Raw genomic sequence first — 22,777 nt, 5'->3', positions numbered from 1 at the left:
GAGAGGAAGACGTGATAGTGGTTCGAGATGACAATATAAGAAACCGGCGACAAGAGATGCGGCACCGGAAGAGCGTAAGTGAATACGGTTCTTCTATCCGAGCTCTCGACGCGGGATTGGTTCCTCTTTATAATTGGCTTAGAGAATGACGAAATGAGTGTGATGTGTTGTCCCGGAAAGAGGATACCGGATGCGACTAGAGAGTGGAAGGTGAGTTGACGCACAAAAATAGAGATTGAGAGGGGTCCGGGGCGGTCTATCCCCAGAGAACGATTCGGGAGTAAACGAATGAATCTGGAGATATCCTGAAGCTTTGCGACACCCTGTTGGTTTTGTGTGTGGGGAGGGAGAACGAAAGGAAGGGGGGTAGGAATGGAGGGGGGTGCACGATATTCTTATACCGGCCACTATTGTTGGAGCCTTTTCGCCCACAGACGCCCCAGGAAGTGCCGCTATATCTAAGCTAGTATCGCGAGGGAACGCCTGCTTATTCGTCCATCTCCCACGCCCCCCCCCAGCCACCTATCGTCACCCGTCGCTACCATGTAGCACACCATGTACCGTGAATACTTGTGAACCTCACTCGGCCTGATTCTAAGAAGAGGAGAAGAAGACTCGGGACAGGGATGGCCTCAATGCGACCTAACCAAGAATTTGATCAATCGAATCGGTCGAGCGCTCAGTCCATCAGTCATGTCGTGAAGAACAGCCAGTCGCCATACCTACTTTGCTTGGGGCACCTAGGAATCGGATAGGACAGTGCAGCCGCCGGCCAGGCTTCCAGAGAATAGAAAACTGCAACCCGATTCTAGCCCGACCACCCAGCACAGCGCAACTGGGCAACCAGCACGTGAGGTTGCGTTGCTGTGTGAAACAGGCTGCAACAAGAATCCCGTCTATCGTACGCCCGGCCACTTTCTGACCGGCCGATAAGGCACCGATAAGGTAGTAATAGCGTGCGAGGGGAGAGAGACAAGAGAGAGTGAGAGAGAGAAGAGTGATAGACATTCCGGGCGCATAGGGATTGTCGAATCAGAGCATCGGAAAGGCTGCTGACTGCATTCGTGGCAAGCGCTGTGTGGTACAGCAGAACATGAACATGAACAGAGAGAGGCAGCGAGAGGTGCACTGCCTCCTCCGTCCAAAGCAAGTACCAAGGTATCGATCAATGGGCCTCCCAATCGAGGTCCCAATCGAGGTCCCAACTGAGGTCCTCAACAAGATCATGTGCAGACTGCACCTCATCCACAGCGCGTTCCAAGCTCAATTGGGTATCACCGAGAACGACCAGCCAGCACAGAGATAAGGGATAAGCAGCACAGGCAAAGTGAGGCGGTACCTCCTCCTGGCGGTACCCTCTGGCGGTACCCCGTACAATCGGAGCTATTCCCGTCACAACGTTTTGCACAAGATGTGAAGAACCATCAGGATCATTTCCAGTCCCGAGTTCCGGTCCTTGGTCAGGTCTGCCCATTCCACCAAATCCGACGTCACCTGTGGTGGGCTAGTGGGCTACTTTTTCAGCGGTCAAATCCCCCTAACTGCAAGAAGCAGATGGTGGGACTCCCCAAACCACCTCCTCTCTTCATCTCCCACTAGAGCTGCATCTAGAACTCACAACAGCGCATCGTATGCTTCATCTCCGACATTACCCCTGGGCAGCTGTGTTGTACAATGCGACGGTCTGCTTTCCGACGGCGCCAATACAGTCATGGCACTGTGCCAGTTTCGATTGCATAATGCTGTTATTCAGTCTGTTCAGCTGTCCCCCTTCTCTATACCCCTCCGGCTTAATAATACTTCCGAACCCCTCTCCAACATGGCTTGACCAAGATACTGGCCATCGATACCTAGGTACAAACTTCACTTCTCCCCTGCGTTATTTTCTTGTCCCTGTATCAGGAATACTCGACACCGCCTCTTGGCAGGGCCATAGTTCTCCCAATCACCCATCTCCAACTCGAACGATTCTATTTCGGGATGACCAATTTCCAGAACCTACCATCAGGCTCGCGCGGCAGTTTGCTTGCCCAACCCGGACAAGTCAGGCACAGATAGTCCTCATGCATGTACAGGTGCGTGTACCTATTGCGAAGTCTCGTGCACAGCCGTCATGCTCTCACGCATAGCGATGAGGCCGTACATGTATGAAAAGACTACCCAACACGTCAGTACATGCTCGAGCGAGTATACTCTTCTCACACATCAACGGCGAGTGGGTACTCACTTCCGGGAGCAAGCGTGACAAATAGAATGCTGGCGGCAAGTGCTGCTCCGTGTACATCTCCCATAAGCTCGGGGTCCAGGAAGAAGAGGCCCGCGTGACCCGTGACAAGCTTGCCTAACTAAGCCCAAGCAATGTAGCCACTGCTGGCAAAGATCGTGCCGGCAACATGTCCTACAATCGGCTGTAGAGAGTGATATGTTAGCCTGGCTGCATATCGGGCATCAGCTGAGGGATCACTGACTGCCTGGCGCCTGATGCTGTTGAACAGGAGTATCTCTAGAAGGGCAATCACAGATGTAATGGACCAAACATTGATGATGCTGAAGGACTTGAGGTGACCTTCATCGAAGAGACCCTTGTCTTCAGAGGGTGTCAGTATAACTCTCGTGTCCCCTTGGGCGTTACTGCAAGGGCTACTCACGAGGATCATACCCAGCGACCGTTGAGTTATCAGGCGCATGCGGGTGATGATGAGGAACCTTGGGTGGCTTGAAACCTCCGTGGCCGGCCGGCACGAGGACTGCCCAGTATATAATGGAGTTCATGAAAACGAAGACATGCGAAATCGTGTAGAGCAAAGAGAACCAAAGCGGATGGGTGTGGTTCCCGTAGCGAGTGCGGCTCGGGGGCAAGAAGGCGTTGATGAGCCTATTGCGAAACTGGTGGCCATGGCACTCGGCAGGATCTTCGGGTAGTTCCTTGGGTAGGATGAGGTGCATGAATGTCCATGCCTGTTGCGTATGTTAGCAACGCCCAATTCGCGTGCGTCTCAATCGCCTAGTAGTTCAGACGTACCGTGACCAGAAGATTGTACACCAATAGGAGTATGAATGATACAAAGGAGAATTGAAAAGGGATACGCCATCTGGTGTGGTCATCCTCCATTTCGAGCTTGTATTTGGTAGAGATACCCAGCACAGTGAGAAGGTAGGCCGAAACAACAAAACGGATCAGAGTCAAAACACTTTGGTTGATCCATCGCCATGGCGAGTGACAAGCTCGGAGGAAGATAGGCTGCACCAACAACAGAGCAGTTAGTAGCATACTATCGACTTCGCGAGCGATCAACGACATGTCTTACATGACTGTCAGACGAAGCCGTGGTGGGCGGGCCCGGAAGAAGCGGTGTGGTGACGCCCGGCATGTTCGCAGGTAGAAGAAAATAAGAAGCCGGGATAACACGCGAGAAGCCTACTGGAAAAGGATGACGGTCCAAAACGAAGAGTGCAAATGCTTTGTAGGTGAGTTTTCAGGCTGGTAGCCGAGATGGTGATCGGATAAGTGTATGCAAAGGCTGGGAGATTGAAAACAAGAGAGAAGCAGGATGGACAGGACTGCGAGCGAAGGTTGATGTTGTGAAAGGTTGTGGACTGAGCACATGTGGAATACTTGGTGAAGAAGCCGTTGCCAATGTCAAGGGGAAGGAGCGAGCACACGAACATATACGTGTGGATTGCCAACTTCCCAAGCAGGGAGCGCAGGGGGCGAGTGCTTACTTGTCTGCGACTGCATGTTTCTCGGAAGGAGCCACTCACAGGGTTGAAATACGTAAACAAATCTGACGTGTTCCTACCCAGATACATAACTGAGCTCCATTCTTGACCACGTCCCGTCTTCAGTGTAGTTTCGACATAGCATCACATCAGATTCCATCACCCAAGCCGATCACTAATCCATATGTCGCTCGAGCCACAATCATGTTGCGCCTGCTGTCAATGTTTGTCGAAAGACGTGCGACTTATGGCATCGAGGCCGACATCAACTACCAGAAAGGCGGCAATGGCAAGCACAGGGGCAAATGTGTGGACCGTAACATATTACGCAAAATCAACTGCAAACCTCCAGCAAAATCGAATCTCCATGTACTCATACGTTAGGCCTGGACCCTGTCTCGGTCAGCGCATGCGTGCGTCCCTTTTTCGTTGTCTTCACGAGCAAGCAGATAAACACCCTTCCTTCAGGTGGCACCCCGGCATCACACGGTCTTACATAACGGGCATGCCCCCGGCAGCTCCGTGAGCCAGCCGTCCAAGTTCTCCTTGACGCTGGGCTTCATGGTGCACTTGTTGGCCTGGTCGAGCGACTGGGTCTTGAGCGTGGGGCAGTTGATACGGTTGGCGAAGAGATCCGAGTTGCAGTTGGTATCCATGGCGCGCTGCAACGCATCGCCCTTCCACCCGAACACATAATCGCCGTGAATCCCGTAGCCCGTGGCGTCCCCGAAGGACCAGACAAAGGGCTGTGATCCGTCGGCTGGCCACTGCGATTTGTCGTTGAAGGGTCGCGTGTCCCAGTACGTCTCATAAAACACTTGCGGGATTGTCACGGGGTGCGTCGACGGACATCGGTTGCCGGCCGGATACGCGACGTGGCTCTGGTGATCGGGACTGTCGACATTGGTACCGTCCCAGCACGTTGGGAACCTTAGGCTGATCATGATGCCGGCGGCACAAGGCTTATTAGGAAAGTTGAGGGTTTGCCCGCCCCTAGTCATCGGCGTCGCCAAGCATGTGAAGTCCATGTACTTGTACTTGGCCTGCAGCTGCTTCGCGGTTCGGAAGGTTGGGTCGCCCACGGTCATGCGGAACCCGGGCTTGAAGGCCGTCACTTTGCCCGAGGAAAGGTAGTAGACTGTCTGCCCCCCGTGCGCCGAGGTGAAGCCAAGTTCGTTGCCGAAAGTGTTCACGCGGTGGAAGGTTCCGTTGCGCGCGCTATGAGTTGGAAAAGGGGCATTAATCTTTTGACCCATAATAAACAAGGATGGGTTTCATATGAATAGATATATGCGTACCGGAAGAACAGGGTCGCTGTCCAATAATTGGAGAAGTCCTCCGTCGGGGTGCAACTGGTGCATGTTGCTAATGATGGTATGTCTTCTAACATGGTGGCATTGAAGGTGTTGCCTCCGACGACCTGGTGCAGATGAGGCGATGGTGACATGCCGGAGTTAACGAGACTGTATAGAGGCAGTAAGCTAACTACAGCCCAAAACGCTCTGTTATGGTTTCTTGTGGGTTGTATGATATCTTACGGGTCAAGCCGTTCAACCACCAGCTCAGAGCAGGAGAAACGCAGAGTAGCAGCTGCTTCAACAGCCGGTGCGATGGCCGCGGCCGCTAATAGGAGGAAACGCATCTTGCCACACCAATGATACAATGAGCACCGTAGATTAGTATTGCAGATGTAGTAGGGGGTTCGAAAAAGCCAGCAATCGTTGCCTGAGATCCAAAGTTGGAATCTGCCAGAAAAGGGATCTGGAGAAGGAAGCATCACCGATTTATCATACCTGTATAGGCCCGTCTACTGTGGGTTGCTCCGAATTGCCGACGGCCATGTACATACAACTGATAGAATCTTACAGTCCGGCCCGGCGTCTGGGCCATAGTTTGCATTGAGGGAAGACTATGATTGGTTGCATGTCTGTCAGGCCCTGTTGGGGACAGCCAGTTACGGGCCATATCTATACAACTGACATACATGCAATATCAATTACCCAAATTGGATACACCCGGCACTTGGAATGGCTCCATTTATACAGAGGCGAGCCTTTCGAGAGAAGGCAAATCAGCAAACGGAAGTCTTTTCTCCCAAAGCCTGGACTCCTGACAACTGTCCCCCATGCTTGTGTCCAAAAGGCCTCGTGATAGACGAGCCATTTAAATAAGATCACTAGATCAGTGCTGCCTGTGACTCTACCGCACTCTACTGGTGTTTGTGCCAACCCCTTTACTGGATAAATTCAGTTTGGGCCAATATCTCGCCGAAATAATGCCTCGGACGCCAAATGCGCTATAAGGTGCGTGAATCCTGCCAACTCTTGGGAAGATTCGGATGAGAGACCACACCTCGAATAGCGAAAAAGCTCTACATCGAGTAAGATAGCATCTTTATTATGTTTACAGTTATATTATTAAAAAGATAAGACATAGTATCTTACGTAAAGAGCATAGTCATGTACGATATGGCTACTGCTCAACTTGAATCTGAGCTTGGGCTCGAAATCATCGACGGACTCGAGGGTGCCTTGTAGATCTGTATTTGGTGAGTAACCAGAAAAGAGGATGACGAAGAGAGCATCATGAGTAATTGGTTTCTGGTATTATCAATGCCCTTAAGGGCGAAGAGAACATCATGAGACCTACAACGCCCACCAGCTACAACCAGGTATGGATTTCGCTGCAATGAAGCTGACCAATCAAACTACACTATAATAATCCATACCCATAATAGCCATATCTCGATAAGGGGAAACAAATATTCACTGTTCTCTCTTATCTTTCTCCATTTTGACTGACCACTCAAGTAGTCAACCAAGACCGTACTACTAGCTGCGTTAGTTAACAGTTCTTACAATCATTGTCATATTGTAGTGTGTATAAATGTAGGAGCGATGTGCGAAGGGATTGTGATATTGCTTCATCTAACTATTTCGTGGCACATGCATAAGCGTCGGGTTTCTTAGTGGGCCAGGTCCAGGAAGGGAAACAGAGGAATTTCTCGTTGGCTGGCCTGGGGGTGACTCGGGAACGTGGGAGACCGTCGTCCGAGATGGTTGCCGAACACCACGGAGTTGGTCCGCAGCCCCTGAATATCCACCGCGGCCTTGGCATCGAAGCCAAACGTGCCAGGGGGTGTCCAAACATAGTTCATAACGAAATCAAATGAAGCATATAACTACACACGTATCTTCTAATCCCAAAGCCAACTGGGTTCAAACACTTGTTGTACTTGCTGCTCTTGGTGTCGATTTTGCCGGATTCCAAAATCTCAAGCAATAACCTGCTCAAGCACCCAAGCTAAACGCCCTTCTCGCATTATCATTGTCGGCGTTAGCGTCGCTGGATTTCGCTTCTAAACACCTTCAGAAATTCGATATTGATCATTTTGTCCTTGGAAGACAGGCAGAAGTACTGCGGTGGGCCGACGTGTATGCGGCACTGGATCGCTCTTGCGAGATAGTGGAGAGCGTAGCTTCAGTGGTGGGCATGAAGGATGTAAAGGGTGGCTCGCGGTGAGGTCTTTTCTTCAAGACGACTGATCTTTTGCGGGCCATAAAGGCTCTGGTCATGGCCGAGATGACGCTAGATACCTTATTAACTGGTGCCGCCGCACTAGAGGAGGAGAAGCCTAACGATAACGCGGATGGAGATTACAACCGCACCGGGACTATCGATATTGAACAGGGCCAGCTTATACCGGAAAGTTCGATGTTGAGCATCTCGGATGGGCCTTGGTTGACAGATCTATGGAGCTCCTTTTGAGATCTATGCGCAGGATATGTATAACCCACCTAATCTTAGCATATAGACATCGTGTACGTACTCAAGCGAACGCTGAATTACTACAAGCTAGTTCATGTACAATGTTCTCTTTCAAAAGTGAAACCGATATAAGATGGTTCTACTATAACTTGTAAAGGTGAACGAGGAAAGCAAAATCTAAACTGAATTAGCAACATATTATTTCCATACCAGTACTGCCCTAACAAATTGCCAGCGTGGCGTAATATGGGCAATCCTCCATTGCAGTATGCGTGTCTTTAAAACGTCGAACCAGGTCGCCATTCATGATGTCGTGGACGAAGGCCTCTCCTAGCAGCGTATAGAGCTCCCTTTCCTCATCATAGCGCAGAACAAGCGGCATGGACGAGCCCGTGGGTAGCACGATTCTGTCGCCCTCTCGGGTCCCCTTGGGCACGAGGACAACCCTGCCAAGCTACGTGACCCCCAACAGTCGTTTCGAGGACCACATGTAGATGGATGCCTCTATGGCAGCCAAAAGCTTGCTGGTAGTGGTAGTGATGGTTGTCGAAAACATGGATGTGGGTGTGTTCCTCTTTGATAATGATGACGGTGGTACAGCATCGCCTTTACTGAGTATAAGTTCCAGGGGGAGTCGTGCGTCTTGGCGTTCCTCTTGAGGGAGCTGGTCAGTCAAGAAATTGTCGGTTGTTGCTTCCAGGAATTCCACATACTGCAATAGCCATGGGTAATATCGATCTGTAGCAACAGGCTGGCAGTTACCTGTCAGACTGGCTGTAACTGCCATGCCCAGGGCCTCATATACCAGCATTTCGTCCAAAGTCTTGTTTGCCTGGGATTGTACCAAGTCATGGCTGGCCCTGAGCCATTCTAATGTCCTCTGTAGTGATTCGTAATCAGCCGGTGACCATGGCTTGACCAGCGGCGTTTTCGCGAAAGATGTTGTCGGAACTACACCTTGGACATAGTCAATTGTGACGCAGGGAAGAAGCAGTATACCTTCTTCCGTGATCTCGGGAAGTCTTTCTGAGTACAAGCGGTCACTCGTCGGGAACGCTGTCGTTTGGTTTAAAAGAACAAATGGCGTATCATTGTCAATAGCAGTCCAGTCAGGAACCCACGACGGTATATTCTCCATGTGGTTCGAGGCTGAACATCGATGCGGAGAAACACAGGACAACACCCGGAGATCCCCCATGGAGATACAGGCTGCTGCGAATCGCTGGTACACTTCGCCGGCCTCGGCTTCATAATCCACTTCCACACGAAGCGTTCGACTAGACAGCAGGGGACCTTCCTGGTCTGTTACGAGGTTGAGGATAGCGTATAATTTGTCTCTGGGATCCGTGCATCGTGCTCCGCTGGTAGCCAGGAGCAGAGAAAGAAGATCCCGTGAGATGTCGTTCTTGGAGCGCCGTCGTACCTTTTCCATTTCGACCACAGCCTTGGCACCCGCAAGGGCGTTTTCTCTGCCATGCTCTAGGAATACACCCTTGCGGTTGAGATGCGTGACACATTGCGCCAGCCTTTCCCATGGCATTGCCGTTTTGCCCCAGAGTACCCGTACTTGTCTGGCTAGAGCCACCTCTTTGACGGTTGTTTCATGTTAGCGTGAGCGCTATAGTGGTATAGTTGAAGTGGATTCAAATGACATGGGGATAAGTGTGTCCTTTACACTTCAAAAGAACCCAAGGATCAGATCTCGAACTTTGGACTTGCCTTGATATACCCACAGCCTTGTGAACCAAGGTAGCTCCAGCATCGTCATCAACGGATTCAGATCTTGTGTTGAAAGCTTCTGTAGCTCATTCGAGGGTGAAAAGTCAACATAGTCAGGTACGATGTGGTTTGGGCAAGAAGCGTCCAGACTTCCAAGTAAGCTCCAATAGGAACTTTGGCTGTTGAGGCGAACGACTCGGTTGACCAGACTGAAAACGGGTCTACTTTCAGGGGCACTTGGCCCTAGCCAGACCAATACCCTTTCGGCTTCCGAGTATATCGTATTCATGAGGCTGATCTGATGAGCCTTCTCCGCAGCATCGTCCTGGTCAATACAAACGGCATCCACCCAGATCCTACGACTCTCTGTGGGAGATCGTAGATGACCCAGCGCAGAGTGCAGACTCTCCGTGACTTGTAGAAGAAATCCATTGTGCACAATCTGTTTGCTCTTGGTGGAGTCGCCCCATGCGTACGACAGTGCCTCGTATACGAATCGATGAGTGCGCTTGTGGACTGTGAGTTCACACTCAAGTGGCGAGTCTGCCTTTCCTGGCCCGAGGATCAATAGTCTAATTTCGTCAACCTCTAGATGAGTATAGTGCGAGCCAGGCTGCTTTGGAGGCCTGTTGACTGTGCAAGTTCCTGGTCGTATCAAATGTAAGTTCCATGAGTGAAATAGGCGAGGGGTGTTACTTTACCTCGAACCGATTCTAGTCCCTTTACGTACAGTGGGGTGTTGGCGTGCCCGGTAACAATGTCGTCTGTTATCCTGTCAAGGACATCAACTATGGCCTCCGATGTCTTATCGACGAGTTGCCTAATCGACAAGATGAGACCTTGGTGGCTGGATATGTCTTCTAACAGCCATATGAAGCAAGGAAATAGGGCGAGGCTGAGAAGCACGAAGAGGAGGATAATCTCTGGAATTCGAAGCCGAGCTGGAAGGTGCTGCAATCGAGGGAACATCATCGTAGCAATCCAGTTCTTCCGAGGGGGCGGGCCATGCCATTGTGAATGGCCGTTGGAGTGAGCATTGGTGTGTTGGGGAACAGGTAGTTGTGCATGTGTGGGAGGTTACATTCTCGTTGTCTATCTTTCAGTTTCCTGGGGAGTAGAAATACTGAACTTTCCAAATCAAATGTCCGATAACGCTGCGGCTCATTTATCATGTCAGATTACGCCGAAGGTAGGTAGCACGTGCCTTTTTGAGGCGCTGTCCTGTTGGGATTTCAGCGCACTGTTACGGTGTAAAACAGGCGCAATAATAAAGGCAATGATATTCTCCAATCTTCGCAAAACATGCCACGGCAATCTAATTATAGACATACCAGCTGCACCGCCTCACCACCTCAACCTTTCCACCAGGCACTGGTTCTGGCGATGATCGCCCTGATAGTCATATTACCCAATGCGGGCTTTGCTTCGCACCCAACTTGCCGACCATGAGTCTCTGTGTATGATGCCCTGGGAATGCATGGAGCGATCTACGCAGGGCAACTGGCATGTGTTGACGTTCATCGACCAAATCGAATTCGTCCACGACGCTCGCTTCCAAAATCCCGACTGTTGACCTGGTGTAATAGGTCGTCGGTTTAAGCTTGCCAGGGCAGTTGCTTCGGGAGCCACCGTGCTCGGGCCGCTCAAATAAATCCTGCCAGCTGCCAGCTGCCAGCTCTCTAGCACCGGACATCTCAGCTCAGCAGCCTAGCACTGCTGCTAAGGACACCTCACTCTACAGCTCCTGCGATAAGATTACCACCTCCGAGATCTGGGCAATCGCCGGGGAGCTCCAGTATTGAATCATAACCACCCATACTCCTCCGCAAACTACCCAGCACGACCGACCACACATCCCTCCCCTTGTTCGGGAGACGAGCAGCGCACAGAAACAAACCCCCAACATGTTGGCCGGCCTCCAGAACCCGCGGCAATTGGCCGCCCAAGTGCTGAACTTCGGTCTTATTCTCTCCACGGCCTTCATGGTAGGCCCCTCCCCAAATTCGCATTCTGCATTCCCTTTCGCAACCGAGCAAGAGCATGGCCGCTGACAATTTCCGCCTCTAACAAACAGATGTGGAAAGGCCTCTCGGTGATCTCTGACTCCCCCCTCGCCCATCGTCGTCGTCCTGTCCGGGTCCATGGAGCCCGCCTTCCAGCGCGGCGACCTCCTGTTCCTCTGGAACCGGAACCTGCTCTCCGAGACGGACGTGGGCGAGGTCGTCGTGTACAACGTCAAGGACAAGGACATCCCCATCGTGCACCGCGTGGTGCGCAAGTTCGGCGTCGGCGACCATGCCAAGCTTCTGACCAAAGGCGACAACAACGCCGCCGACGACACGGAGCTCTACGCCCGCGGGCAGGACTACCTGGAGCGAAAGGATATTATCGGCAGCGTGTTCGCCTACATCCCCTTCGTGGGCTACGTCACCATCATGCTCAGCGAGCACCCTTGGCTCAAGACGGTCATGTTGGGCATCATGGGTTTGCTGGTCGTTCTTCAGAGGGAATGAGGGTTCGGAAGTACAGGACACGCATGGGGGAACCAGGATCGGGAAGCAAAAACATGCTGCTTGCAAAAACACAAGCAAAAGTCACAATTTACACAAGATACCCATCTAATTTTTTTTTTTCGCGCATGTCCAATTGACCACTGGCTGTGCGGTTCCAACCATCTATATACCGTTGACATGACCAAATTCTCAAATCAATCCTTGTTTTCAACAACAATGGTAAGTGATTAGGAACAACTCAGATTCAATTTACAAGTTCCTACTGCAGCGTACCTATTACACGTAGCTGGGGTATGCATTAGTGATTGTAAGTGTTACAAGTAAACTACACAGCTTTAAGCAGCGGCCTCATCAGCAAGCACGCGAGTCCAATCAAACTTGCGCCATCGCTTCTTGAACGCGTCCGCCCTTGGATCCCCTTTATGCCAGCGGCCCTGCTTCTTGATGACGTCGGGCCCCACATCGAGCATGCCGCCGAGGATCTCGCGAGCGAAGAGGTCACCGCGGGGCCATCGGTTAGCGTCCTCGACGACGTGTCCCAGGCCGCCGTCGAGGGTGAACCAGACATGGAAATAGGGGGCCTCCTTGGCGATGGACCGGCGGAACGCCAGCTTGCCAAGCCCGCCGTCGCGGGCGGCCCGGCCCGTGTCGATGATCTTCTTGTGCTGGGACCACTCCTCGTCGGCCGTGAGCATGGCCTCCTTGAAAAAGGCCGGGGCCGTGTCCCCCAAGTCGTAGGGGATGGGCACGGCCTGCATGGCCGCGTGCATGTGCTTGTGGGGCGTCGCCGCGTTCTCGTAGAAGACCACCTCGCGCCCCTGCTCGTGGTACATGCGCGTGAGGCACTTCATGAAGTTGCGGATCTCCTCCCACTCGTCGTCGTCGCACTCGAGGAGGTTGGTGCGGTGCTGGACCGGCACGATGACGGCGCCGCCTTCGGCCAGCTCCGGTTCCGTTGGTAGTGTAAGGTAGACGCGTGTGGCGAGGGAGACGAGCGGGGCGATGGGCGGCAGGTCGCGGTCTTCGTGGTGGCAGAGCTGGCAGCGGTCGAGGATCTTGTTTATCTTCTGGAAATCGCCAATGGCCGAGTTCTTGAGGTTGATCTCGGACTTCTGCACGCGCTTGGCGAGTTTCTCGGCGTTCTCGTCCATGTAGTCCAGGTCATTATCGAACTTACCGTCCTTGGCGATGCGTTCGGCCAGCCGAAGACCCTCGCCGCCTGTTTGTCCACGCGTTCGTCTCTCCTCCCGTACCATGTCCTCGATGGTCATTTCGGTATTCTCCTCCACCAGCCCACGCTCTCTTCCGCGCTTAGTATCGATAGCCTTCGCCTCAGCACGCGTTCCGGCGAGCAGCCGGTTATCCATGGCGTTCAGAACTACCGGCTCTGGACCTTGCTTTTGGTAGGCGGCCGCCGCTTGGCTGTATTCGGCCTCAAGTTTGGCGGCGTCAGGGGCTTTGCGTAGCTTTGCCTTCATCATCTGCGCTCGCATCTTGTTCAACGCCGTCTGATCGATCCTGGGGGCGGGCGCATGCTCGGCCTCGTTCGCCTCAGCGACAGCCGCAGCGATGCTGTCGGCACACTCTCGAGGGTCAGCTGGGTGCTGGGCCTTCCGATGGACGCCCGCCTCGAGCTTCCTCTCCTGGAATAGTTCGCCGCTCGGCTTTTCCTTGCCTACGTAGCCTTTGCCGTAGGTCCCCCGCCTATCCAGCTCGACTCTTTCCTCGCGGGCATCGTCAAATTCACGGAGGCCTCCGAATCTCTCGAGTGCCACCTCGTCTACCGGACGACCGGACTCTTCGGCAATGGTGTAGACGGCTTTGAGCTTCGTCATCCTCCACTGTGACCCGTCGTCGCCGAATGTGTATTCGACGTCATGCTGTGCCGGCCGCTCCATCTCGTCCCAAGACTTTCCGTCGTTCAACTGGCGCAGTTCTGCCGCGTTGACTTCTCGGGCGTGAACATATCGCTGAGGCTCTTTTTTCGGCGGTGGCGTCTTTTCGCGTTTGGCGCCTTTCTGGGTGTAATCGACGCCCAGCGCAGATGGTGCCGACATCCAATCGTCTCGGACTAGCTTCTTGGTTGCAGCGGAGGTCTCTTCGTCGGGTAGTGGGAGATCGGCCTTGGGGTCCGATGTCTTCAGATGCGTCTCGTTTTCCAGCTCGCCGGCGTCGCTGCGATGTCGATGGGAACGGCCATGGCGATGTTCGCGGTGTTCGCGATGTTCGCGGTGATGGCGGTGCTCGCGCCTCCTGTGTTCTGTTCGTTCGTCTTCTTTTTCGTCATGGGAGTGGCGCGATCGTTTGTGCCTGTGGCCTTCCCCGTCATCTTCGCGGTCGCGACGGTGGTGATGGCGATGCTTGTGGTGCTTGCGGTCCCGCTCTTGTTCGCGTTCAGCTTTCTCGGCTGCTAATTGCTTCTCGAAATCATCGAGACCGTCCATCGTGAAAGAAGCCACCGGTCTAATGAGGTTGCAACAGGCGGTAGACAGATGCGTACGGTCGAATGTGCCGACGTCGAGATTAAAATAAGTAGGGCACTATGACGACGGTACAACAAGCAGTCATGGGGCGGAGACGAGAGGTCGGAGCGAATGGCTTATGCAGACTCAATTGCACATCAGTCCGGATGGATACAGAGTCTGGACCATAAGCAAGCATTGCTGTGCGACCAAAACCCAAATCAAATCACAATGGAATAGACGCAAACCAGCAATTCAGAGGCTGGGGCTGGTTTAAGGCAGGACAATAAAGAAGGATTGCAAAAACCCGTCCGCGCGCGTATTCGAACAGGCGGCCGGCCACTTGATGCTTCGCAGGCTTTCTCCGAGCGCCCCCTCCCCCAAAGCCAAAAGCCGAACTTTCAATTCCCATCGTCCTCCCCACTCAGCCAACCGACCGATCTCTCTCACAGAAAACTTGCAACTGCCCCTCCATTTTTCTTCATCACCAGCATCTCCCGCCAAACTCCACCAACCGAGTTCCATCAAACCCATCGCGAACCACTTACACGCGTTTTGGGAGAGCCTCGGATGTTTGCATGTCCAGCCCGCCACCCTTCCCTCTTCGTCTCTTCGATTCTGGCGGCCTTCGAGGCTCGCTCTTGAAGAGAGACTGGCCCAAAAAGTCTAACTGCAGTGACTCACTCACCTCCGTCACCGAGAACTTTTATACTGTCCTACATCTGTTAACACTGCATGGCTGTTCGCCATGTCGTCCTTCTTCAAGCCCAACAAGACCAACTCCAAAAAGGGTACAGCCATAAAGCCCCGGGGGTCCCAGTACTCTGACCGCTTGCGCGAAAACATAGGCAAACTCGGGAGCCAGTCCAGTTTCACACCCGCACCTCTAACCCCTGTCCCCGAAGCCTCGGTCAGCAACAACGTCGTTGCACCATCCCAGCGCACTTGCCCTAACAAGCATTGTCCTGAACCTTCAGCCCCAGTCCAGGATGGATACTGCTCAGCCTGTGGTCGTGAAATCGACACCTCCAACATCGTCTCTGAAGTTCAATTCGGAGAGACCTCGACTGGTGCTGCCATGGTCCAAGGTAGCTTCATCGGGGCAGACCAAGGCGCCTCCCGGCCCATGGGCCCAGGTATGCGTCGTATCGGAGGCAATTTGACCGACAACAGGGAGAAGGTGGTGCGAGAAGCCAAGACCATGATGACCCAGTATGCTCACCAACTCCGGATTGGCGAGAGTATCATGAATGAAGGCCTGCAAGTCTTCAAGCTATGTGTCACCATGAACTGGATTCAAGGCCGTGGCATGATCAAGGTCGTTCCTGTATGCCTCTATGCAGCCTGCCGAAAGCAGGAGCGGTGTCGCGTTATGCTGATAGATTTTGCCGAGTTGGTCAAGGTCAACGTGTATGAGCTCGGTCACGTGTTCAAAGACCTCAACAACATCTACGACTTCAGCCACAACAACATCAACTCGGTCGTGCCCGAAGATCTCATCTACCGATTCTGTGACCGCCTCGACTTCGGGGACCTTACCAAAGGCGTAGCCGAAACTGCCACAAAGCTGTGTCAGCGTATGGGGCTCGACTGGATGGTAATGGGCCGTCGTCCCTCTGGCATCTGCGGCGCCTGCATTGCCATGGCTTCCCAAATATGGGGTTTTCGTCGAACTGTGAGAGAGATTGTCTATATTGTCAAGGTGACCATGCACACAATTGAGCAGCGCCTAGGCGAGTTCAGGATTCTTGATAGCTCGGACATGACGATCGAAGATTTCCTGAAGCAGGAGCTTCTATCGTCTCGCCACGATCCGCCATCGTTCTATAAGTCCCAGGACGATTGGAAAGAGAAAATGGAGAAAGAGCGGATCGAGTCCGGCCGTAAGAGGAAACGTATTGTTGACTTTGACGAAGATGAATTCCCAAATATGTCTACGGACACTCCTACCAGTCTCGTGGACCCCGCCTTAACCCAAAGGACCACGCCAGCTCCTCAAGCATCTCCCACACCAAGTCAGCTGATGCCGCCGCCGCCGCCTCCCGACTTCTCCAGGGTGAAGATTCCCGTCTCAGAGTATCTGCCCAAGTCGATTGACCCGAAAACCGGTGCGATAATGATAGATGCCTTCGATCCAAGCAAGATCCCTGCACCGGCTCCGAAGGTCGCAGTCGCTGCCGCTCCCGGAAAAGAGGTAGAGGAGGGGCTTGACGCCGATGACCCCACTGGTGATGAAGCCGTCGACCATCTTGCCGAGACTTACGATGATGGACAGCAGCAAGAAGAAGAAGGGATCCCGGGGGAGGAAGAGGAAGAGCCACCTGCAAAGCGTAAGAAAGGCCGAGGAAAGTATGATCGCAACCCCGAGCCGCTTCTCAACTTTGACGACGAATGGGAGCATGACGAGGACCTCATGGAGCAGCAAATCGCCGAAGTGATTGCCGACCCCCACAGCGATGAGCATCGCCGTGCACTGGCCAACGCTGCACTAGTCGCGCGTATCAAGGCAGCCTGGGCACGCGGGCAACAACAAGAGCAACAGCTGTCGATGGGCGAGCATATTGACCCAAACGAATTTGCCGACGACCCCGAGGTGGAGAACTGTCTGCTTACTTCCGACGAGATCGCCATAAAGGAGAAGATATGGATGAACGCCAATAAGGATTGGCTTCGCAAGCAGCAGGAGAAGCAATACAGGAAGGCGATGGAGGAACTGGGTCCTCAGAAGAAGAAGCGCAACCGGCAGAAGAAGCCTAGGATCGGTGAGGGTCAGCTCACGCCCGCCAGCACGCCCGGCGAGGCAGCCATGGCCGCTATGAAGAAGCACACCCTGAGTTCGAGAATCAACCTCGACGCTATCAACAACCTCTTCAGTCAAAGAAAGGGATCTCGAGGCCCTGGCAGTGTCGCCGACAGCTCGCGAGAGAGCCGCGAGGACAGCTCGGTGCCGGAGAGCGAGACTGGCGATATGCCTACAACAGATAATACCCAACCGGCGACCAATGCACCGCAAGAGGAGGAGGAGGAGGAGGAAGAAGAGGACGAGCAACCGTACGAGGACGAAGAAGACTACACTCGATACGACGATGATGAGGAGGAGTATTATTAAGATTGGAGAATCACATGCATTAGGCGGCGTTAGTGGCAATGGTTAGTCCGTCAAGTCATATTGTATAGTATAATACCCAGGAAGTGTCTTGAACGATTTGACATGGCCATCAAGGGCGTAACAGATGCCCATCAAATATCCCGTTTGACCCATTGTCTCTGGCACCCGCGCACAGAGATAACGGGAGAGAGAAAGATCACACACTGCAAACAGCATAAGGAAACATTATGACAAGTCGTGACAAGCCATTGTGTCTCCCTTTCATCCAACCTCTACAAGTCAAGCGCTTGTAGCCCAGAACAAAGGGGAGTAAACAGCTACTACCGTTGTACATAAAATCGTCAGGTTCACGCCCCTTCCCCCATAGCTATGGGGATGTAAGTAGACTTAGACAGCGGAGAAAAGCAAGAGTTAATCAATCAATTAATTGACCAACAAGTACTTACCGATACGCTCACTTAGCAAACTCGCCAAAGAAATAAGTACCATTGTTACAAGGGCCGTTTCCCATACTAACAAACATTCACAAAGTCCCAGAGGCTAGCGATAACCTTCCTTCGCGCCTACTGCTGTCTACCACCTACTTCAGGTCAAGCGAGAGCCAAGCCAAGGCAGCGGCATGGAAGGTACCATCACGGCATCCCGCCGTATTGAGGACCTCGGCGACCTCGCCAGACAGAGGCCCGAGACCGAAGAGGCCACATGGCGCCTGCTCGGGGCCCTCTCGTTCCTATCTCCCGTCCACGCCCTCCCTCCCATCATCTTTCAGCCCACGTCTTCGTCGTCGTCCATTAGCACTATCGGCTTGCCGTGGCTACTGGTGGAGGCAACACGAGAAGCACCGATTGAGAACAGAGACGGTGATGGCGACAATGAGCAGCAGAAGAAGGACGACGTGGCAGTAATCGGCGGCCGCAAATCTGTCGTCAGGAACCTTTACGAAGACGCCCTCCAACCCCTGCTCGAGACCGGCATCGTGCGCCGCGCCTACGTCCGTGGGCCCATCGTCCACATCGACCATGACACGCAGAAGCTGTACCGCGGGCTCACCGTCAAGCGGCACGGACAGCGCGACTTCGATTTGGCGGTGCGGATGCTGCTACAGCCGATGCCGATGCCGACGTCCATCTCTACAATGCCCCCTTCCTCTTCTTCCTCTTCGGGATCAGTATCAAGCGCTGACGTGGCTCAAGATAGCCTGGCACACCACGCCTTGGGCCTGGTGCTATACTATGAGCACTATGCTGCTTGGAACAACGACGATGACGAGGTGGTGGGCTCCATTACCAAGATAAAGACAGAAATCATAGAAAAGTTCGGTAGCAGTAGCAGCATAAACGGCAAAAGTAAGACGGAACTGGCCGACATGTTCGTCCAACGTCGTTGTTTTGTGCCGACCCGGGATCTGGAAGAGCTGGTGAAGCGGACACTAGATTTCTCGGGCTACCTCGAACACGAACAGCCTGCGATGACTTGTTGATATCCTACTTCGTCTCTGCTGGAATGGGATGTGGTGGTGGTGGCTGACTTATGGGGGTTGACTTCGGCCTTCGGATCCATATCCATGCAATCATTAGATAGAGAAGAGTTGGTTGGACTGGGGATAACTGCATTTACGAACCCCATAGATTGTACATAACGCTTCAAATAGCCCTGATACCCAGTGGTAGCAATGCATCTAGAGTTTTCCATGTGTAATACCTCTCTAGCCCCTGGAGGCATATACGGCGACTGGGCTGTTCAACGAGAAGCATCGCCTGCAAAGAACCCTCCTTACATGCATAGTCACGTGTTTCGACGATAGCTAGGCAACTATCATAGTTTATCATTCATGTTCTTCATTATTTCTGCCCGTATTTCTTCTTCAGTGGGTATACCCAGTAACTGATAAAACATTCTCCGGCTCTCTCAAATCGCTGGGTAATGTTTTCTGTAGTTGATCTTGCTTCCCAGTTCAGCGTGTTTTTAAGTGTTGTTCGCCACTTGCTGCGTGTACAGCATACCAGCAACGGAGGCGGAAGTCAGGGTAGCAATGATACCAGAGATCAGAGCCGAAACAGCCACACGGGAAACATCACCGGATCGGCCAGGGGCAATCTGAGACAGCACACCAATCTGGTTTCCAAGAGAACCAATATTACCGAAACCCTAAGATTATCGTTAGTTTCATCGTTACCAAATGTAAAAAGCGTAGAGGGCTTGGGTTGGGTCAACTTACGCAACAGGCATAGGTGGCGATGACACGAGAGCGCTCGCTCAGGGTGTGGGTCTTGGTAAGTGTGTCGAAAGCGACGAACTCGTTGGTGATAATCTTGACACCGATGATTTCACCAACAGTGCGCAAGTCCTTGTTTTCAACCCCGAGAAGCTTGGTGACGGGGAACAAAAGGTAACCCAAAATGAGCTGAAGAGTCAGGTCCGGGTCCGCGATGTTCCAGTACTTGCCCCACCAGGTCAAGAGGGCGTTGATCAGACCAACGAAGGCGATGATGCAGAGAAGCACAGACGTGATCATGCCTGCAATCTTGAGACCGAGCCAGGCACCGTTAGCGAAAGCATGTAGCGCGTTGGCAGCCTTGTGCTCTTCGTCATCCTCGGGGACGACGGCGCGGCCCGAAGTCAAAGTCTCTTCGGTTTCGGGGAATCGCATCTTGGAGATGGCCAACGAGGCAGGGATTGACATGATACACGAAGACACCAGAACCTGGGGGTTCAAGCCCATGTTGATATAGGCAATCAAGACAGAACCTGCAATGGTGGCGAAACCGCAGGTCATAACCTGATGAAGCTCGGCAAGGGTAAGATGAGGAACGAAGGGTCGAATCAGCATGGCTGATTCACCCTGGCCGATGAAAGGAGTGGCAGCAGCGACCACTGCCTCGGCTCCCGAAACACGGAGACTCCAGAAGAAGAAGACGGCGAATTTCCCGATGAACCATTGTAGTAAGCCCGTGTGGAACAGAAGGGAAACCAGGGAGACGAAGAAGATGATGGCCGGGATAACAGTGATGAGGAACCAAGTGAGCTTGGGAACCTTATCGTTTGTCAGGAATTCCAGACCCTGTCCTGCGAAACCCAGCAACGTTCTAGCGAGGAAGGAGATGAAGTTGAAGATATCGTAGCCGGTCTTCGTTCGCAGCACGAAGATGGCAATGATGAATTGCGACAGCATGCCTCCGATGACCGTGTGCCAAGGGATCGCGGAGCGCTTGCGAGAAGTAGCCCACATGACAATAATCATGACGACCAGGCCGGCAAGAGAGACGGCGCGATTGGCACGCGTGTTCTCGCCGGTCTCCTCGGGGACGAAGGATCCGACCAGGAAGACGGCCACGGTGCCGGCGGCGGCAAGAGGCTGGTGTAGCTTTCCGGGAATGATATTGTAGATTCTGACGCAAGTGTTGTTCCAAACGAAACGAACGGGCTTCATGAACAGGGAGGCGGGCACCCATAGAGTAAGTATGCGCAGACTGACGGCAAGGTACACTAGGAATGGTATAAGCCAACCAAGGCCATCGTTGCGGTGAAATACCAGGCCAACAATCCACCATCTAGAATCTGGGTTACTATGAATTCCCCAGATAAAGTGAAACCACAAGTTGAGATACGTACTCAGTGAAGAAGAGCCAGATGAAGATGTGGACAGGTAGTCTAAACTTCCGGTAGAATCTCTTCCAGGTCCATCTCCGGCCGGTACTCTCTTCCGTCTCATCAACGGCACCGACTCGGCCGCTCTCCTCATCGACCGACTTCTCGGCCGAGGTGTCGCGCAGCTTGTGAGTGGTGTAGTCCTGGGACGGCTTGTCCATCAGGTCATGGCTCTTATCCGTGGTGCCTGCCGAGTAAACGACCTCGTCGTGCCCGCCCAGGCGATCCTTGTGGGTAGCGGCAGCCCCTCCGTGGTTGATGTGCTCATGGCGGTGCTCGTGGGCGAAGTCCAGGGCAGGATCGGGGTTGCTGTCAACACCTTGCTGGGCAGAGGCGTTGTGACCCTCGCGCCCGAAAACTTCCTTGGCGGTGTTCATCTTTTTTTCAAGCCAAGGAATAGGAATGGGTCCTGTTACGGTTGCGCGGCTGTGGCTTGATGTTACCAACACTTGCGACAGCAAACGTGAAAACCGAATTGCTGATTGGTGGCAGTGCCGCAGCCGGAGAAAGAAGCGAGAAGGTATTGGACCTGACGGGAATGGAACTTGTCGTCGGGCTCTTCACCTTACTCGCGCGCAAGGAGTCGCAACTGGAGGAGGGAGTCGAAGCTGCTGATCGATCTGATCTGCATGCATGCTGGGAAAAAGGGTGCGCGTGTGTGTGCGGGTTGGCATCGGTTTAATAGGATGCGCACTCGGTGCTGAGCGTAGGGGACCATTTCCAAGCGGCGCCCACACCCAACGCTTACCCACCGAAAAAATGGCCAGCAAAGCTTTTCCATTGGCTCTCTGCGTCGTACTGGGCCGAGCTGCTGATCGCATGGGCTAGACTGCTGCCGGTTTGCCCTAGGGAATGGAGTCTTTCTAGAAGCGGAAGGTTGTCCTATCTCTACACAAGGTGGCCAACCGGGGCTGTGCGGAGGAGGGATGAGACTCTGCCAACTACCATGCATGTCCTTGATAGGAGAGCTGAGAGATGGACCGGGATCATCTCCATTAACTCGTTGATAACTTCCAATGGTAGCAACTGAAGCCGGTAAGAACCTGGGGTGGCAGGGGGGTTGGTTCGGTGACGGTTTCGGAGAAAGCAACACAGCGATAGCCATGCCTCGGAACCGGTCCCTACATATGCTAGCTAACCTGCAGAACAGTACCACATTGTTGTCAGCCCGGCTGCTATGTACAGACTTGCTGCTGCAGGTGCTCGCGTGCATCAAGCATCCAACTTCGCTAGCTCCCGACGCCCGTATCAGAAAAGCAGAGGGCCAGGGTTCACACCAGCCACTGGCTTACCTGGTCCTTCCAATCAAAGTGCTTGTTATGCTTGAAAGTGCTGGAAAAGGGAATTGGCGCAAGTGTCCAATAGCGGCCATTCCTCATTCTTGGCTGCCTGGTTTCTGTCTTTTCTCGGCGCTGATAAGGGAAATAACGCCTGTAGCTTTTGGCAAAGCAGCCAAAAGCTGGCAGGCAAGAGGCCCCAGAGTTCTGCCCAGCGTTCTGCCCAGAGCCCCGAGCCAAGCCAGGCCCCCTGCCTAGGCCAAGCCGACTCCCTGCCGCAGTAGCGTCATACCCTTATCACTGTGGCAAAGGCACCCTTTCTTGACCGCTCCGACGAGCACCGTCGGCGGCACAGGCGCAGAAAAGGGTAAAGATGGCAGATTTATCAGATTACCACCATGATGCGCGCCCAGCTACCCCAGATTCTCCGGGGTTGCGGCTGTGGGCTATCAATCAAACGCGCATGCGACCTACTACACTAAGGAAAGGCAGGTTTCTTGGGATTTCCTGGGAAGCACAATCCCGATCCGAAAAAGCCAATTGACCTAGCTACCTCCTGAG

At 53.3% G+C, this 22,777-nt stretch overlaps 10 protein-coding genes across 10 annotated transcripts; 4 read left to right on the top strand and 6 right to left on the bottom strand.

Moving 5' to 3' along the window:
- Window positions 1–2,085: 2,085 nt before the first annotated feature.
- On the bottom strand, window positions 2,086–3,371 carry PG998_004956 (uncharacterized protein; the record flags this gene model as incomplete). Its single annotated transcript, XM_066871774.1, has 6 exons — window positions 2,086–2,156; window positions 2,228–2,345; window positions 2,403–2,587; window positions 2,649–2,958; window positions 3,023–3,241; window positions 3,309–3,371. 6 exons carry the CDS (start codon window positions 3,369–3,371, stop codon window positions 2,086–2,088), a joined length of 966 nt encoding a protein of 321 aa, XP_066731871.1.
- An 831-nt stretch (window positions 3,372–4,202) lies between these two features.
- PG998_004955 (uncharacterized protein) lies at window positions 4,203–5,362 on the bottom strand (the record flags this gene model as incomplete). Its single annotated transcript, XM_066871773.1, has 3 exons — window positions 4,203–4,938; window positions 5,019–5,183; window positions 5,259–5,362. 3 exons carry the CDS (start codon window positions 5,360–5,362, stop codon window positions 4,203–4,205), a joined length of 1,005 nt encoding a protein of 334 aa, XP_066731870.1.
- Window positions 5,363–6,685: 1,323 nt separating this feature from the next.
- PG998_004954 (uncharacterized protein) lies at window positions 6,686–6,877 on the bottom strand (the record flags this gene model as incomplete). Its single annotated transcript, XM_066871772.1, has 1 exon — window positions 6,686–6,877. The coding sequence occupies one exon, from the start codon at window positions 6,875–6,877 to the stop codon at window positions 6,686–6,688; it is 192 nt and encodes a 63-aa protein (XP_066731869.1).
- Window positions 6,878–7,293: 416 nt separating this feature from the next.
- PG998_004953 (uncharacterized protein) lies at window positions 7,294–7,488 on the top strand (the record flags this gene model as incomplete). Its single annotated transcript, XM_066871771.1, has 1 exon — window positions 7,294–7,488. The coding sequence occupies one exon, from the start codon at window positions 7,294–7,296 to the stop codon at window positions 7,486–7,488; it is 195 nt and encodes a 64-aa protein (XP_066731868.1).
- Window positions 7,489–7,942: 454 nt separating this feature from the next.
- On the bottom strand, window positions 7,943–10,219 carry PG998_004952 (uncharacterized protein; the record flags this gene model as incomplete). Its single annotated transcript, XM_066871770.1, has 4 exons — window positions 7,943–9,014; window positions 9,222–9,833; window positions 9,938–9,979; window positions 10,047–10,219. The coding sequence occupies 4 exons, from the start codon at window positions 10,217–10,219 to the stop codon at window positions 7,943–7,945; spliced, it is 1,899 nt and encodes a 632-aa protein (XP_066731867.1).
- Window positions 10,220–11,111: 892 nt separating this feature from the next.
- PG998_004951 (signal peptidase-like protein complex catalytic subunit SEC11) lies at window positions 11,112–11,720 on the top strand (the record flags this gene model as incomplete). Its single annotated transcript, XM_066871769.1, has 2 exons — window positions 11,112–11,192; window positions 11,367–11,720. The coding sequence occupies 2 exons, from the start codon at window positions 11,112–11,114 to the stop codon at window positions 11,718–11,720; spliced, it is 435 nt and encodes a 144-aa protein (XP_066731866.1).
- A 335-nt stretch (window positions 11,721–12,055) lies between these two features.
- On the bottom strand, window positions 12,056–14,164 carry PG998_004950 (Pre-mRNA-splicing factor cwf19; the record flags this gene model as incomplete). The annotated part of the gene is made up of 1 exon (XM_066871768.1): window positions 12,056–14,164. One exon carries the CDS (start codon window positions 14,162–14,164, stop codon window positions 12,056–12,058), a length of 2,109 nt encoding a protein of 702 aa, XP_066731865.1.
- Window positions 14,165–14,930: 766 nt separating this feature from the next.
- On the top strand, window positions 14,931–17,291 carry PG998_004949 (Transcription factor TFIIB; the record flags this gene model as incomplete). Its single annotated transcript, XM_066871767.1, has 1 exon — window positions 14,931–17,291. One exon carries the CDS (start codon window positions 14,931–14,933, stop codon window positions 17,289–17,291), a length of 2,361 nt encoding a protein of 786 aa, XP_066731864.1.
- Window positions 17,292–17,910: 619 nt separating this feature from the next.
- On the top strand, window positions 17,911–18,771 carry PG998_004948 (uncharacterized protein; the record flags this gene model as incomplete). Its single annotated transcript, XM_066871766.1, has 1 exon — window positions 17,911–18,771. One exon carries the CDS (start codon window positions 17,911–17,913, stop codon window positions 18,769–18,771), a length of 861 nt encoding a protein of 286 aa, XP_066731863.1.
- A 485-nt stretch (window positions 18,772–19,256) lies between these two features.
- On the bottom strand, window positions 19,257–21,316 carry PG998_004947 (uncharacterized protein; the record flags this gene model as incomplete). Its single annotated transcript, XM_066871765.1, has 3 exons — window positions 19,257–19,439; window positions 19,510–20,842; window positions 20,904–21,316. The coding sequence occupies 3 exons, from the start codon at window positions 21,314–21,316 to the stop codon at window positions 19,257–19,259; spliced, it is 1,929 nt and encodes a 642-aa protein (XP_066731862.1).
- Window positions 21,317–22,777: the final 1,461 nt, after the last annotated feature.

This window comes from Apiospora kogelbergensis, assembly GCF_038363985.1.
Source record: "Apiospora kogelbergensis strain CBS 113332 chromosome Unknown utg000003l_segment0_segment0, whole genome shotgun sequence".
Lineage (NCBI taxonomy): Eukaryota > Fungi > Ascomycota > Sordariomycetes > Amphisphaeriales > Apiosporaceae > Apiospora > Apiospora kogelbergensis.
The sequence above is the reverse complement of the archived record's forward strand: the minus strand, read 5'-3'. Positions and strand labels throughout refer to the sequence as shown.